The sequence below is a fragment of the Malus domestica genome, chromosome 14 (assembly GCF_042453785.1).
Source record: "Malus domestica chromosome 14, GDT2T_hap1".
NCBI lineage: Eukaryota > Viridiplantae > Streptophyta > Magnoliopsida > Rosales > Rosaceae > Malus > Malus domestica.
In genome coordinates, this window is record NC_091674.1 from 24,394,764 (window position 1) to 24,410,039 (window position 15,276).

At 38.9% G+C, this 15,276-nt stretch overlaps 4 protein-coding genes across 5 annotated transcripts; 3 read left to right on the top strand and 1 right to left on the bottom strand.

Annotated features, from left to right (window-relative positions):
* The first annotated feature begins 427 nt into the window (after positions 1-427).
* Positions 428-4,490, top strand: LOC103454969 (ubiquitin-like modifier-activating enzyme 5). The gene is made up of 14 exons (XM_008394560.4): positions 428-624; positions 1,055-1,123; positions 1,218-1,331; positions 1,562-1,690; positions 1,933-2,001; positions 2,207-2,359; positions 2,506-2,542; positions 2,675-2,757; positions 2,872-2,946; positions 3,241-3,315; positions 3,473-3,559; positions 3,672-3,787; positions 3,960-4,006; positions 4,184-4,490. The coding sequence occupies exons 1-14, from the start codon at positions 535-537 to the stop codon at positions 4,315-4,317; spliced, it is 1,278 nt and encodes a 425-aa protein (XP_008392782.3). The 5' UTR covers positions 428-534; the 3' UTR covers positions 4,318-4,490.
* A 1,464-nt stretch (positions 4,491-5,954) lies between these two features.
* Positions 5,955-7,607, bottom strand: LOC103454987 (F-box/FBD/LRR-repeat protein At1g80470-like). Its single transcript, XM_008394582.3, has one exon. It carries the CDS (start codon positions 7,605-7,607, stop codon positions 5,955-5,957), a length of 1,653 nt encoding a protein of 550 aa, XP_008392804.3.
* Positions 7,608-8,364: 757 nt separating this feature from the next.
* On the top strand, positions 8,365-12,294 carry LOC103454968 (uncharacterized). Its single transcript, XM_008394559.4, has 12 exons — positions 8,365-8,885; positions 9,075-9,203; positions 9,298-9,390; positions 9,526-9,605; positions 9,956-10,069; positions 10,334-10,407; positions 10,532-10,608; positions 10,924-11,007; positions 11,094-11,186; positions 11,296-11,403; positions 11,516-11,587; positions 11,697-12,294. The coding sequence occupies exons 1-12, from the start codon at positions 8,568-8,570 to the stop codon at positions 12,120-12,122; spliced, it is 1,668 nt and encodes a 555-aa protein (XP_008392781.1). The 5' UTR covers positions 8,365-8,567; the 3' UTR covers positions 12,123-12,294.
* LOC103454967 (uncharacterized) lies at positions 12,295-14,852 on the top strand. 2 transcript variants are annotated; one of them, XM_008394557.4, is made up of 5 exons: positions 12,295-13,021; positions 13,497-13,841; positions 14,007-14,085; positions 14,379-14,472; positions 14,561-14,852. In XM_008394557.4, exons 1-5 carry the CDS (start codon positions 12,680-12,682, stop codon positions 14,622-14,624), a joined length of 924 nt encoding a protein of 307 aa, XP_008392779.3. In that variant the 5' UTR covers positions 12,295-12,679; the 3' UTR covers positions 14,625-14,852. The 2 variants fall into 2 exon arrangements, with proteins under 2 accessions (XP_008392779.3, XP_028947972.1); XM_029092139.2 differs by having other exon boundaries at positions 13,497-13,748.
* The last annotated feature ends 424 nt before the right edge of the window (positions 14,853-15,276 follow it).

Below are 15,276 nucleotides of genomic sequence, written 5' to 3' on the forward strand. Positions count from 1 at the left end.
AAACATAAAACTATCATATATATATATATTAACGATATTTACTGACAAACAAGTTCTACTTTTATTGTTTAATTTTTAGGAAAACTAATGAAAGGAGTTTAAAAACTTTGAGTTTTAACGATAAAGACAAAATAAAGGGTAAAGTAATTAGTACCAGGATTGACTTTTTAGTGTAAAAATGTAATTTTTCATTAAAATAAACAGTACCGGTAGCTTTTCGTTAAAATTTTTTATTTTTCTCTTTTGTCTCGTTGGTTAACGGAATTAACCAGACAAATACTTTGGTCCTTATAGTTTAAGTTGTCGCAATTTAGGGCTTTTTAAGCAATACAGATATTACGAACTATTCGATGGCCCAATTTTTCGGGGCCCAAATTGTTGGTCCACTCTCGGTCTCACAGGCTCACAGACCAGCTCCGGCAAAGTGGCAAACAACAGTGACACCATTTCCTTCGCTGCCGCAAGGCAGGTACCGGTTCCCGAATTTAAGAGCGTTTTTTAGAGAGAGAGAGAGAGAGAGGAGAGAGAGAGGCAATGGAGGTGGAATTGAAGGAGTTGTTGAGCGACCTTGAATCGCTGAAGAAATCGCTGGCCGATCCTTCTCATCATGCTCCCATCGATAAGGTAAAATCTCGCAATTCCGATCCGTTTGAGATTCAGCGGAGAATTTGAGAGCGCTTTTGGTTTGGATTTTACTGGTTGCGATCGAATTAGCTGCTTGATTTGGCTGAAACGGATCGATTTTCGGTTTTTATGTTTTAATTTTCATTGTTCATATGAAGTTTCAGTAATCTATGCGTGATCTTTTGATTAGGATTGCTTGTTAATTGATTGCATGTTTATTCGTTTAATTTTTGGTGGTTGTTTGTTTCCTGAGAAAATTAAGAGAAAGAAACTAGGATATTTACTTATTTGTGTTTAGCTTGAAGTTTGATTTATGAGACATAAGTGAAACGTTTTCAATTAGCTGAATGCTGAGAAGTTTACTAAGGTTTTGTAATTTTTCTTGTAGAGCTGACTTTTCTTTTTGCTTCATGAAAAATGTAATTTGTAGCTACAATTGCGTGTAGAACGCCTTACGAGCCTTGCAAATTCTGGACCTGTTCGGCGTTCAAAAGTGAAGGTAATTCTACGGTTTATCTGCTGTCATTGTCAAAATGCATGATATTAGGTGATGATTGCATTGTTTGTTCATGCATTATATGTTATGTTGGCAGGATATGAGTGCCGAGGTGGTAGATAGCAATCCTTACAGTAGGCTTATGGCACTTCAGAGGATGGGTATTGTGGAAAATTATGAAAGAATACGGGACTTCTCAGTTGCCATTGTTGTATGTATTTATCTCCTCTTTCATTGTTTCATTTTGTAATTGTAAAAAAAAAAAAGGTCGTACCCAGTGCACAAGGCTCCCGCTTTACGCAGGGTCTGGGAGAGGTGAATGTCGGCTAGCCTTACCCCCATTTATGGAGAGGCTGCTCCCAATCATTTTGTAATTGTAAACGAAATTAAATCTAGTTATTGCCAATGCCTTGTAGTGATGTCCTATTTCGTTATATGCAGGGAGTAGGCGGTGTAGGAAGTGTAGCAGCTGAGATGCTAACAAGATGTGGTATTGGTCGCCTTTTGTTGTATGATTATGACAAAGTAGAGTTAGCTAACATGAATAGGTTATTCTTTCGACCAGAGCAGGTATTCATACTTGTTATTCTCATTCGTCATTCTTAATATGTGAAAATTTTCTTTACCGGTCCTCAATCAGGTCATTTTATGCTTCAAAGATTAGGTGTTTTATGCTTCAAAGATTTACCAAAGTCCCTTTCTCGCCTTTATTCCTTTTTTTTACATACCCCACAAAATTTTATTTTCCAAGTAATTCATGATCATACATTTTTGAAGTTTTCATTTTAATGTGAATGTGTTTTCCTTCTCAGAGTGGTATGACGAAAACAGATGCTGCTGTACAGACCCTTTCAGACATAAATCCCGATGTTGTGCTTGAGGTAAGCATTTATCAGGATTTTTTCTCCTTTCAAACTTCATCACAACTTTTATGGTTTATTCGATCTTAATTTTTCCGTGTACACTTTCTAGGCATAGATGAATGGACTGTATGATAATGCCAGTTGTATAGATCTTTGTATATTTGATCTCTCAATCATAGTGCCCATAGTTTGTAACCATGCTAATCAATTTCTTTGTGTTTAGAGCTATACACTGAACATCACAACTGTGCAAGGTTTTGATACCTTTATGGCCAGTTTAAAAAATAAATCGTTTCGCCCAAATAAAGAAGGCAGTGGAGTGGACCTTGTACTAAGCTGTGTTGATAATTATGAAGCAAGAATGGCTGTTAATCAGGTATGAAGTTATCACTTATACATTTATAATTATGTCCTCTTCGTTCTAAATTTGTAATTATGTTCTCTTCGTTTCTTCTGCCTCCAAGTAAACCATCATAATGGTTTTTTTTATTTTTTATTTTTTTATTTTTTATTGTGAAACAGGCTTGCAATGAACTGAATCAGACATGGATGGAGTCTGGTAAGCAAATAGTTCCTGCATTTGTGAAACCTTAAGTGTTAACTGAAAGACTCATGGTGTATGACCTAGTTTTGTTTGTATGAGTTATATGGTGAAGGACAAAATTCACATGAAGAACATAAACTTTGACAGGTGTGTCTGAGGATGCTGTTTCAGGCCATATTCAGTTGCTGATCCCTGGTGAGACTGCCTGTTTTGCATGTGCACCACCTTTGGTATGATTCTCTTGCTTGAACTTTGATGATGCTCAAGGATTCTCTGTGAGGAATGTAAAACATGAAGAATTGAAGATTGATATTCTTTCTGTCTTATATGTATCTCTTCCTTAGGTTGTGGCATCTGGAGTGGATGAACGTACACTTAAGCGTGAAGGGGTGTGTGCTGCATCTTTACCTACCACTATGGTAAGAAAATTTCATCTCCAGTCTGTTGGCGGCTCCCCTTCTTTGGACTTTTATCATTCAAACTTGCTAGTGTTAGTGTTTCACTGGTAGTTTGCTTCAAATTCATGTAGTAGAGTGACCGCATGAATGTGTTGGTACATAATACTACAAAGAGAAATTAAAAAAAAAAAAATCCTTCAACTGAAGATGATGATTCACTTTGTTAATCTGTAGTAGTGGAGACAATCTATAACTGGTTGATTAATATGTCAGTATATCATGTCCTAAAGCAACTGATTTGTTTTCATCTTTTAGGGAGTTGTTGCTGGGCTTCTAGTCCAAAATACATTAAAATACTTGCTGAACTTTGGAAACGTCTCCCCATACTTGGTAAGTCGTATGTATATTCTCTCTCATTCTGCTTTATTTGGCAAAACATCTTGAAGGTTGTTGTAAAATCTTAGATCTATATGTTTAAGATTTAGCATCAAATAATGCATCGCTGCTCCGCGCCGATCTGCCTGAATTTTGATTTGCTTGGTTGCAGGGATATAATTCTCTTAAAGACTTCTTCCCAACTATGGAAATGAAGCCAAACCCTCAGTGTTCTAATTTTGCTTGTCTAGATCGGCAGGTAAAGAAACTAAGATCCGGCCTCGGGCACTCGAAATGGATCTAATGATTGTTTATTTAAACATCCGGTTAATTTGTTTGTCATTGATGCTGAGGCAATATCTACCGTGCAGAAAGAATACTTGCTCGTAAAGCCAGCTAAGGATGCTGCAATTAAAGCAAAGATGGAAGCTGAAGCATCATCAGTTCCGGAATCTCCACTTCATCTTGATAATGAATGGGAAATAAGGTACTTCTACCAACAATGGAATGTATCTTCATATTAAGTAGTTAATGTTTCTTCGTGTTAAATGGTTTCGAACATCAGGGATGTGTCCCAAGTTGCATATAAAAAGAATGACATGCATTTTGGAGGACTAGTTTCATGGAAATGAAAGCATACGTTCAATTTGTGTTTGCAGTGTTGTTGATGATAACGAGCCAGAAAGTACGGAGGCCAAAACTCCAGGTAATTTATTCTTTACTGTTTCAAGTTCTATGGATTTCGCTCGAACATCTCGAATTTTTCCACCATTTGGAATTGGAATTCTGTGGTGATTTACAATTCCTTATAGTTGATATATTTATGGGTTTACAAATTTATGAATGGCTTGTTTTCTCATCATCATCTGCCATCTGGTCTCAGATGCTCTTCCAGAAGGTCTTGTTCGCGAGCTTCCCAGTGCAGATGAGTTCCAAAAACCGCCTACTGAAGCTACAGAGGGTACAGTTGACGACCTAGAAGATCTCCGAAAGCAACTTGAGGCCCTAAATTCTTGAATACATCACAGATGTTCGTTTTTGAGGTAGTCCATCATTGCTTTAGCTATCAAAATCGATCCGTAGCTTTCGTGTATTTTTAAGGTTATAGTCACACCCTGGAGTGGGGTGTACATGAACGGATAATACTAACTTCTCATACATCAAAGACATGGAGGTTTCTTTTTGTTACATTATCTGGGATTTTCAGTTAAATTCTCAACTTTATTCTCCTTAGGGTGCGTTTGTTGCACCGGACTATCTCGGACTGGATTAGCTTCAGGGACTAAAAAACAGGATAATTAATAAACTATAATATTATATTATTTATTGTATATCTAATATTATATTATAATTTTATTTATTTTATTATTTTATGAAATCATCTACCTCTCCCTAATGGCCAATATTTTTTTTTATTTCTAGAATCATCTCTCAGTAAACCTATTTTCCTCTGCCACTCTCTCCCTCCCCTCTCTCAGTTTCAATATTTTTGTCTAGAATATCTATCTCTAACAAATTCTAAAAGGCACGACAAATCAATTCAAAGATTTCGGTTTTGGTCGAATTAGGGTCTGGGTTCTTGGTGGGGTTGAACCCAGATGAGAAATGGGCCACTGAGGTGGGTTTTTTCTGGGTGTTCCGAGACAAATTGGATGACGGCTTGGGCAGCTGGACTGATTAGGAAGGTTACTTTCATCTTCCTCTTCTGGTGTTTGTGCTTGGATGTCGGTGGGTTTTATTTTTGGGTTATGCGTTGGATTCCATCGATTCAGAGAGAAAGAAGAGAGAGATAGTTGTTAGCTTTGGAGGTGGGTGGCTGAGGGTAATTGCAGACTTACTCATCTGGGTTTTCTGGGAGATGGGTGGTTGAGGGTAATTGCAGACTTACTCTTTTGGGTTTTCTGGGAGATGGGGAAGTCTACAGTCGTTGATAAGAGGGACGAAGCAGGAAGGGGCGAAGCGGATTAGCAGTCCGCTCAATATTGAGGGGTCTCACTAAGATTGGCTAGAGAAGCCTTTAGTCTGGGCGAGTCCCTTCTAGTCTCATTAAAACTATCTCAGCTCCTAACAAACACAGGATTGGACTAATACTTAGTCCAGTCCAGTCTAGTGAAAGCCAGTGAAGGCAAACAAACGCACCCTTAGAGTTTAAACTCGTAGATTACATGTGTGTGTCGTCTCATAACCACATGGTTCAAAGTTTTTGGTTAAATCTCGAAATAAATCAAATTCAATGGATATCGCTCATAGCGACGATATATTGCTCATATATTGAGGACATGTTAAAAGCTAATACTTACAGCAACTAGGGGCCAAATGCGTGAGTGGACACCCGAATGTGATTGCTAAGTAATGAATATGTAAGTGAAATGTCGTTAACCGATCGAGCTACAAGCAACATCGGAGAAATGTCGTTAACCAGTCGAGCTACAAGTCCATTGCAATTCCATTGGACTTGACTTAAATACGTTTAGCTCCATATAAGTGAATACTATCAACAAAAGCAACACACATAACATGACAGATCTTCCAATTTCGATAAAATGAAGTAACGTAGAATCGATCATTAGTGCATATAAAGAATCAAGGATCTCGCTACTAACGAAAGACACCTACTCCTAGAGAGGGGCAGGAGGAACTAGTGAGACAGACTACTAAGCCACATCAGGAAGAGGATCGATCAAGCGATTATTCAGTTCTTGTACAGATCCCGCGGAATAGGCGTGCCAAATCACGGAAGTGCAGATAGAGCCTTTTTCCAGAAAGACAACTGAGGCATTGGAAGTACTCGTGACCGACCTTATCGAACTTATCAACCTTGACTGACTGGGTTCACAAATCACAGCCATTTTCTTCAAATTCTGAGCATGTTCGAGCACATACCTTGCAAACTCGATTAGATTAGAGTCGTTAAACCCTTCAGAGACCTCTAACTCTAAGGTTACATGCTTAAGCTGGGATATAAAATCCAGGTTTTGGAGTTGCCAATATGCGCTATCAAATCCATGTTCTGGTATTCCGAACAAATGGGACACGTAAATCTCCAAGGTATTCAAATTAGGGAGTCTTTTGAAAAGAGAGGCCACTGTTGGAACTAGGTTGTTGTCAAACTCGTCAAAACTCCAGGTACTCATTCGCAAGCACCAAACGTTATGTAATGGTGGTGCAGTGCAACCTTCCTTGGACAGAGTTGTTATAGTCCATCGGTCGTGTAAAGCAAGAACTTTAACACTTTGAACAACACTAGAGAGGAGGAACTGATCATGAGATGCGGTTTCCATCTCAACTCCGGGCTGATTGTGGACAACTTCAAGCTCTGCTTTTTCCAAACGATTAAATTCCCCTGGATTCCGAATGTTCATCATCTTGGTTCCTCTCCATTGCATCCTCAAGTACCTAAGATTTGGAGCAGAGATTTCCAACGGCCGGCCATTGCAAGCTATATTTACACGCTCAAGTTTCTCAGCAGAGATATGAAGATGGTGGAGGGGGCTCCACCCCGAAATCAAGTGCAGCCGAAACGACTTCAAAGACGGGCTTTCAATGGTGATATTTTGTAACCTAGCCACATCTTTGAGTACCAATTCCTTAAGAAATCTGCAGGCCGACGAAACCCATTTACAAAATCCGTCACCATCTTCCACAGTCACTTCTTTCAACCTCAAGCAAACCAGATTAGAAACAGTGCAAGTAGCAATGCTGCGAGCTTTAATAATTGTATCAAACATTTCAAGATCTATAGACTTCAGAGACCCACAGTTGAAAGCGCAACAAGGAAACTCAACTGGTTCACGTTTGGCGTTGGCGGACGACCATATCCCATAGAAAACAGAAAGATTTTCAAGACGACAGTCGACAGCATTACGAATAGAAGCGCAAACTCGACGTGCCTCATTGTCCCTCCAATTTGGGATGTTGGTATCCCGCTCAAATCCATGGTGCGGAAACTCCCACTCAAGATCAAAGGTTTGTAACCGTATCTTGTCTTTGCCATTAGCGAGCTGGCGGCGGGAGAAGAAGTTGTCCAAGGAAGCCAGCAGCTCCAATCGCTTGTCGAAGGTGTCTGTAGAATCTGAGGGAAATTGAGAAAAATTCAAGGTGGGAATGGAGGAACCAACTTGCCTGCATCTTTTCGACAAGCTTCCGACTCGGATTACATCTGAGTAGGGAAGAGGGGACAGAATACGATGAACAACTTCATCGGGAAGACCACTGAATCTGTCGTCTTTGTTTATTTTAGCATCCGTATCCTCAACCTCATCGGAAGCGGAAGCGGAAGCAGGAGGAGCTATTTGTGATCGCTTCATCGTCGAGGACAATCGATTAGGGTTTTTTACTAAACCCTAGAGCTATTTGTGTGTGGTATTAGCAATTTGTATGCATGCATATTATGGAAGTTATCGAATAAAAGTTAAAAAAAATAAAGAAAGAGAGATAAAAAATAGGAGTGGGAGAGAAAGTGGGTAAAAGTGAAAATTGTTGTGGCCTATATATAACTGAGGAAAAAGACAGATGTATGGCAGAAAAGAAAGAGAGATCAAGAATATGCTTGAGGAATTCTGTGTGTTATTTCCCAAATCTTGTGCTAGAGAAACTTGTTTTCCAAGTAATACAAAGTTTAATAGAAAAGATCTTCTAGATTTGAAAGATTCCTAATATACCTTTACTTAGGATTTACACAATCACAATATTTATTATAATGTATATCACAACGAAACTTACATTATTATCTATAATTATTATAGCTACAATTAAACCCAATTAACGTAGTAAATGTCATTTTAGTCATTCACACATTTTTAACGCACATTTTGTAGAGCTACCGTCAATGTATTTTTCATTTTTTTTTTTTAGAAAATCTCGATAGTATGAGGAGTATTTTTAATTTTCACATAAAAAAAAGTTATTTTTCATATAGAAAAGGTTTTAATTGTTTTCGGAAAATTGTAGGCTTTAATTATTTTAGGGAAATTGGAGGCTTTAATTGTTTTAGGAAAATTGTAGGCTTTAATTATATTAGGGAAATTGGAGGCTTTAAGTTTCTACCAAACCTCAGCTCCAATTGTTATTGCACCAGTTTCTCTTTTTTGAAGTCCTTTACAGAAATACAAATATTATTGTGGTGCTTTTTCTAATTACGAAGAAATTACAGAGTCCACGTGGCGTCTTCCATCGCGCGCAAAACCCTAAATTTGCAAGCGGCTCTCAGCCGTTTCAGAAATCAAAACCACCAAAAACTCCATCGGCGTCAGATCAGCTCCCTCCAAATGGCCCCGGTTGAAGACATAGCAGAGAAAGAGAAAGCAGCTCCCGAAGCAAAACCAGAAGCAGAGGTGGAAGAAGAGGAAGTGGAAGAAGACGAAGAGGAGGAGGAGCTTTGGACGTCGGACTCCGACGTCGGAGATGCGTTGGACTATTTGGACTCCAAGGACGACGACAGAGGAGTAGAAGGCGGCTTCACCATCAATTCACGGCGGCCCAATGCCCACGGCGGCCTTCACTCCCGCCCTGCTTCCTCGACCCTTCAGCCTCTCGCTAATCGCAACCAGAAGTTCACTACCCACATCCGAGCTTCGCCTCTGGAGGTACAAATTTTGCAAATTTAACACTGAAATTTTAATCGGGTTTGTTCTTCTTGCTGTTGTAATTGTATGTAAGACTTCGAATTTAAAGTGGATTTCAATTGTAAAATTGTTTGGTTGCAAGTCTGTTTATTGTTTGGTGCTGATTTTCTTGCAAAGTTGACGTCTTTTGTTTCGGTTTTGCGGGTGTAGGAGTGGGAAGGGAGGTTCAACGTTGGAATGTCCAACTCCGTGACCACTGCCATTCGGGGAAGTGTTCGGGACATGGCCATTGGCAGAACGAAAACTACTGAGAAAGCAGACCGTGCCACTGTTGAGCAGGTGAAAGACAGCATTTTCCATTCATGGGTTTTCTTTAATCATTCCAATTATGTGTTTTAGCTCATTAGTTGTAGTGATTGTGTGTTTTCACTAGGCCATCGATCCTAGAACTCGGATGGTTTTGTTCAAAATGTTGAATAGTGGCGTGTTTCATGATATCAATGGCTGCATTTCTACCGGGAAAGAAGTACGTATTGAGTTACTCATATTTTAACCTCTGAATGTAATTTATTGACTTGGTATTGATCTTGCTGCAGTGAATCGGTGATGATAACTGCTTAATTTAGTTTTGATCGTGGAATTGTTTTTGCTTCTTGAACAGGCAAATGTGTATCACGCAACAAAATCTGATGGCCAGGAAATGGCTATCAAAGTGTTCAAAACATCTATTCTGGTTTTTAAGTAAGCTTTCTGTGATACTTTGAGCTTGTTCCAATGGCTAATTGACAGTTTCACAATGTTATTAAGTTAAACACTATAAACTCTACAAATATGAGAAATTTCTTTGGGGCATAGAAATATATAGTGTTCAACTGCTCATTGTTTACCACATCTTCTAAATTTTTTTATCATGTAGATGTATGATGTTTCTTTTGAATTTATTTTTAAATCCTTTTCTTTTTTCGTAAGTTATTATCTTGTTATCTTTCAGTTTCGAGGACAACCTGTTAGCGTGTTGAATCTTCCATACCTGTGTTTATAGCAATAGATTTATAATATATCTTACTAGTTTCCTGGCCAAAAAACTTCAGGGACAGGGATAGATACGTACAAGGGGACTACCGATTCAGACATGGATACTGCAAGCGCAATCCTAGGAAAATGGTGCAGACATGGGCTGAGAAAGAAATGAGGAATTTAAAGAGGTAAGAGAAACACAATTTTAAATACGAGTACAATTAATTCTTTGGTAAGTAGCAGCACTAATTTAATACTGTTTAAACCTGCATATCAGTACTCTCTTCACTTTGTCTCTGATAAGCACATATGTGGAAATACGAAGGAAGTGCCTATCCATTTTGCACTATGGTTCTAGCTTAAGCTTATGTAAAAACTCCATTTCAGTCCTATTAATTATAAAGCTAATTTTTGTCGTGCTAATGAATGTGAGATGGTCTGTAAAAATGCAGGCTAAAGGAAAACGGAATTAGGTGCCCATCTACAGTTATTTTAAGACTTCATGTTCTGGTCATGGAATTCATAGGTATGTCTAACTTTAATGGACATATATTCTGACGGAATATAAATCACAATTTGATTTGGTCCTATAGATTATGTAAAAAATTGTTTCTAGTTAGAGTAGCTTTGATTGATGTACTCTATTACAGGGAAATCGGGTTGGGCAGCACCTCGTCTTAAGGATGCTGCGTTATCGCTAGACAAGCTACGGGAAGGTTATATGGAGGTTTGCTAAAATCTTTGATATGAAAATATTTCTGTGATAATAATTTAAATACAAGAACCTATTGGCTAAGAGAGTTCTAGTGGGACATGTGCACAGGCCTTGAAGGCTCTTAGATTTTTTACTTTGTTGCTAGTCTCGGTGAAATTGCAGCTCACTTAAAGACAATCTTCAAGATTTGTTTTTGGATTGTATACTAAATACGAACGATTACTATTGGGAAACTTTTAAATGAACTACTTTTATGCTAGCAAAAATGTTTTTTGTGTTTGATATTTTCTTTGGGTACTGGAGTGACAGCATAGTATTTTTTTCCAGATAATTATTGCTATGCGAACAATGTATCAGAAGAGCAAACTGGTGCACGGAGACCTTAGTGAATACAACATACTTTACTTTGAGGTGAGTTGCTACTAACTACTTGAAGTTTAAGCTTATTGCACATGATCGTGTGCTATGTTCTTATGTCTTCCCTTCCTCTTTGGCAGGGCCACTTGTACATTATTGATGTTTCTCAAGCAGTTGATCTGGACCACCCTCATGCCCTTGATTTCCTACGAGAAGATTGTGTCCATGTATCTGTAAGTTGCGGAAGTCACTTTCTTTCCAAAGTTCTGCTTTCATTGCTTATGATAAATACAAGTAATGCACTCACTGCTATGAGCTTATCAAGCGCTGTGTGGCATACAGGATTTCTTTAAGAAACATGGTGTAGCTGTTATGACAATTCGAGAGCTCTTTGATTTTATAGTTGATCCAACTATTGCTGATGATGCAGTGGAGAGTTATCTCGATATGGTTTGATTCCGTCCATTTTGGTCTCAAATATTAAAGAATTTAGGTTCCTATACACTACAAATAAATAGATGAACAACTTAAGTGAGATCTCTGTTTGACTGGCTAACTTCAGGTACAACAAAAGGTTACGGCAAGAGGAGATATATCTGCAGAGGAGGAAATTGCAGACTCTGTATTTGTACAGGTGATGAAAATGTAACAATGTTTTATTGAATGCCTTTGACTTCGCATTGCGTGATTGTGGGCACCCGAACTTTTGGGACATTGATTTGTTTTTCTTCGCTTCTTTCCAGTCGTACATTCCAAAGACTTTAGATGACGTGAAGAATGCTGAGCGGGATGTAATACGGTTAACTAGCGGAGAGGACACAGGGGACATGTACTATAAAACTATTACAGGACTGAAGGAGGCTCTTCCTCATGGTCAACCAGCTTCATCTGAGAAGGAGCAGAAACAAGATGATGCTACTGCTGTAGCAGATCCCTCTGAAAATCCCGAGACTGAATCTGACTCTGATACAGATGACAACTCAAGTGACTCGGAAGGGCAGAGCTCCTCTTCCGAAACCAAGGCACAGGATCCTCTCGAAAAGAAAGCTGCTAGGAAAGAGAACAAGAAGAAAGTGAAGGAAGAGAAGAGGGAAGCTCGGAAAACCAAAGTGCCGAAGGCTCTGAAGAAACGAAAGAAAAAGATGGCCAAAGCACACAAGACCAGGTAGTTCTGCTTGGGATAACTATAGAGCAATGGATTGGATGCTGTTGTTTTAGAAAGGATGCTAGAAATATTTTTGGTAGGAATTAAATTAAGAAAATTGCTTAACTTGTACTCTTTTTCCTTTTTCCAAGAACTACATGTACCTTTGATATATGAAAATATAATCTTATTTTTGAGTTTGCATGTCATCTTATTATAACATTGTATTATCGACATGGAACGTCACGGTCGATGTAGTTGCTCTTCTCTTACACGCGATCATGTCAGTATTTAACGGTTGATCTTCTAGTCAACGCTGATGGGTGGTTTAAAATTACTACAATTTTTAAACTGGGTTTATAAAGCTAAAACAAAAATCCTCGTGGTCCGCTATTGGGGTTAAAATGTAATTAACCCAAAATAAATGTCACACATTTGTGTTACCAAACCACCATCGCGAAAACGACGTCGTTGTTGCCCCCTTGTTTCAATTGTATCAACAGTTCACAGAAAGCTGCTGCAAAATTCGCAGCGGTGTCAGACTCCGTTCTCTTCTCCTCCTCCTCCTTCGCGGGGAGCAAAATGTCGAACTCCGGAGACCAAACCCTAGCCGCGACACCACCAGCAGCACCGCCAGCGGCAACCGAAGAAGAAGAAGCGGTGGCAGAACAGAGAGTCTCCGACAACGACAACGCCAGCGAGCAGTCCTCCCAGGAATGGGAGACCATGGCCCGAGCTTGGCTCTGCTCGTTCCCCGAGGCCAAAGCTGTCTCCATGGACGAGGTCGAAGCCTGGATCGACTCCAACTTCGATTTCATACCCCAAGGCATCAAGTCCATGCCCCGCGGCGACCTCTGCCACCGCCTCATTGCCATTCAGAATTGCATGCGACTCCCCAACCAGGACCCACATTCTCCAATTCAGGTTTAATTTTGTTAAATTTTCCAGAAAGAAAATTGGGTTTTTGTTAAAGGTCCAATCTTTGTGTGATTAAGCTAATTGGGATTAGATGAGATTTTTAGGCAAATTAGCGAAAGTTTTAGGTGCCTTCTGGCAGATTATAAGGCAAACGATCGGGCTTTTCGACTATAAACCCTTGAAAAGATTACAGTTTAGGGAAAAACACTTCGAACCTAATAATTTAGAAAAATACTTTTCTTGCTTTCCAATGGAGAAAGGTAACAGCGGAATTTCGCAACTAAGAATCAATTAGAGCCTGACAAGTAGATAGTTGAAGAGTTCTTTTCTCCAATTAAGCTCTTATGTATCTGTAAAACTTATAGTTGTCATTGGTGTTTTTGCTAATTTACTAATGGAGTTTGGGAAATACACCATTGATGTTTGAATTGGTAATATTATGCAGATGTTTTGACATGGTTTCTGTAATGTTAAATGGCAGGATGGAAAGGAAGAAAACCAGGGTGATATTCCACATGCTCGATTTAAGCGCACCGATCAATGGAGACCGGCTTACATTTGGTTAGAATCGTTGGAGAAAGATGACGTGGTTAAGTCCAAAGATATAGCCGACTGGCTAACTGAGAACCCGGATATCCAAGCAGAGTTGTGCTCTAGGCATTCTAAGTATCATTTGATGCACTATATCAAGAAGTGCCATATGAAGATACTGAAGAGGCGGGAAAAGAAGAAGGTAGTGGATACTTCTTGTTTTGGCCCAATTAGCCTAGAAAATTCCAAGCGTCTGTCTGAAGATGCAGATGCTTCTTCGATATGGACCACATCAGTAAGATTTTTTTTTCTTTTTGTCTCAGTAGTTTTTATTTTTTGTAACAGAGGATACATCCACTTGGTGATCATAATCTATCAAAAGTTTCCGTTGACTGCTATTTATTTCTGAGTGCTGTTTGGATGGATTACAATTTATGGTTATATTGCGTGTGTTGAACAGGGTATCAAGCAGCCTGACAAACCAGCCTCCCTAAAGGTTCACAAAGACGTGGCAATGAAACAAGAAGCTTTGCTGCCATGTATGTAACATTTTCTTTATAATCTGTGGAATATTTGAAAGCCATTCTGAATGGAATGACCGGTGTGCTTTTGTCTTTTCAAACAACATTCTCTAGTTTGGTTGCATTACAGAGAATGGAGCCATCACCTAAAATTGACAAACAAATAAGTTGAAGTCTGTCACGAGACCGAATAAACTCAGTTTAAAGGCTATAAATAGCCATATGGATTTGAAGTGCTATATAAGATGTTGCATTTTTCCTTCTTAATTTTGTCATTTGACCCAATTCTGTTGGTTTGACCGGCTTCCCAGCTCCACTCTCTGTATGCAATGCATTGATCAATGCACCTAAAGATGGTGACGCATATGTGATGAAACGAAAGGAAGCAATCCAGAAATATGAGATGTAAGTCAACGATTGATGTTTGGTGCTACATTTTATGCTCCAGAACACATTTCTGCTTGTTTTACCAATTATGTACATGTAATTTCAGATTAGTGGAGCTGGAGAAGCTGCTTGCCCCCACCTTTTTAAGGCGTGAAGTTGCAAACAAATGAAGGGATATGAAACGCCAGAGTCGCTCCTATGTCCTGCCTGCGCATTTGTAGTTCTGTAATGTAGAAAGAGCTTTGCTAACTCGTTACTAGTTTTGAGCTTTTAACTGATCCGAATGATAGTTCTCCTTAGGAAAACCGAGATACAACTTCTCCTAGATTATATATTTCCCGTATAGTTGTACCGATACTACTTCTCGTAGATTAATGAATCATGAACCTTGACTTGCACTGGATTTTAATTTCATCAACTGAATATGCTATGTTGCAAGAGCATGATACAGAGAATATGCTCTGATCAATCTGTATGTATATATTGCTTGGGGACAGCCGTGTGTTTGGTATGTGTTCCCACTGACTGCGTGCTTACCGACTTGGAATCGGAAGTCATGAATCAGAATGATACCTGGTTGTTCAGGTACGAGATGTGTGAAGAGGGTTCATACCTTACATGCTCCTTCTTGTCCTACAGATTTGGATACAAGAAAACACCGTGTGTCAGGTCAATCGGCTACCCTTGTACTGCAAGATTATAATAATAGTTAATTAGGAATATGGTTATGTTTAATATTTAAAAATTTGATTGTTTATTACCTAAAAAAATAAGAAATAGGAGTGAGACTGCTTTTGCATGTTTTTTAATTTTTATTATTAA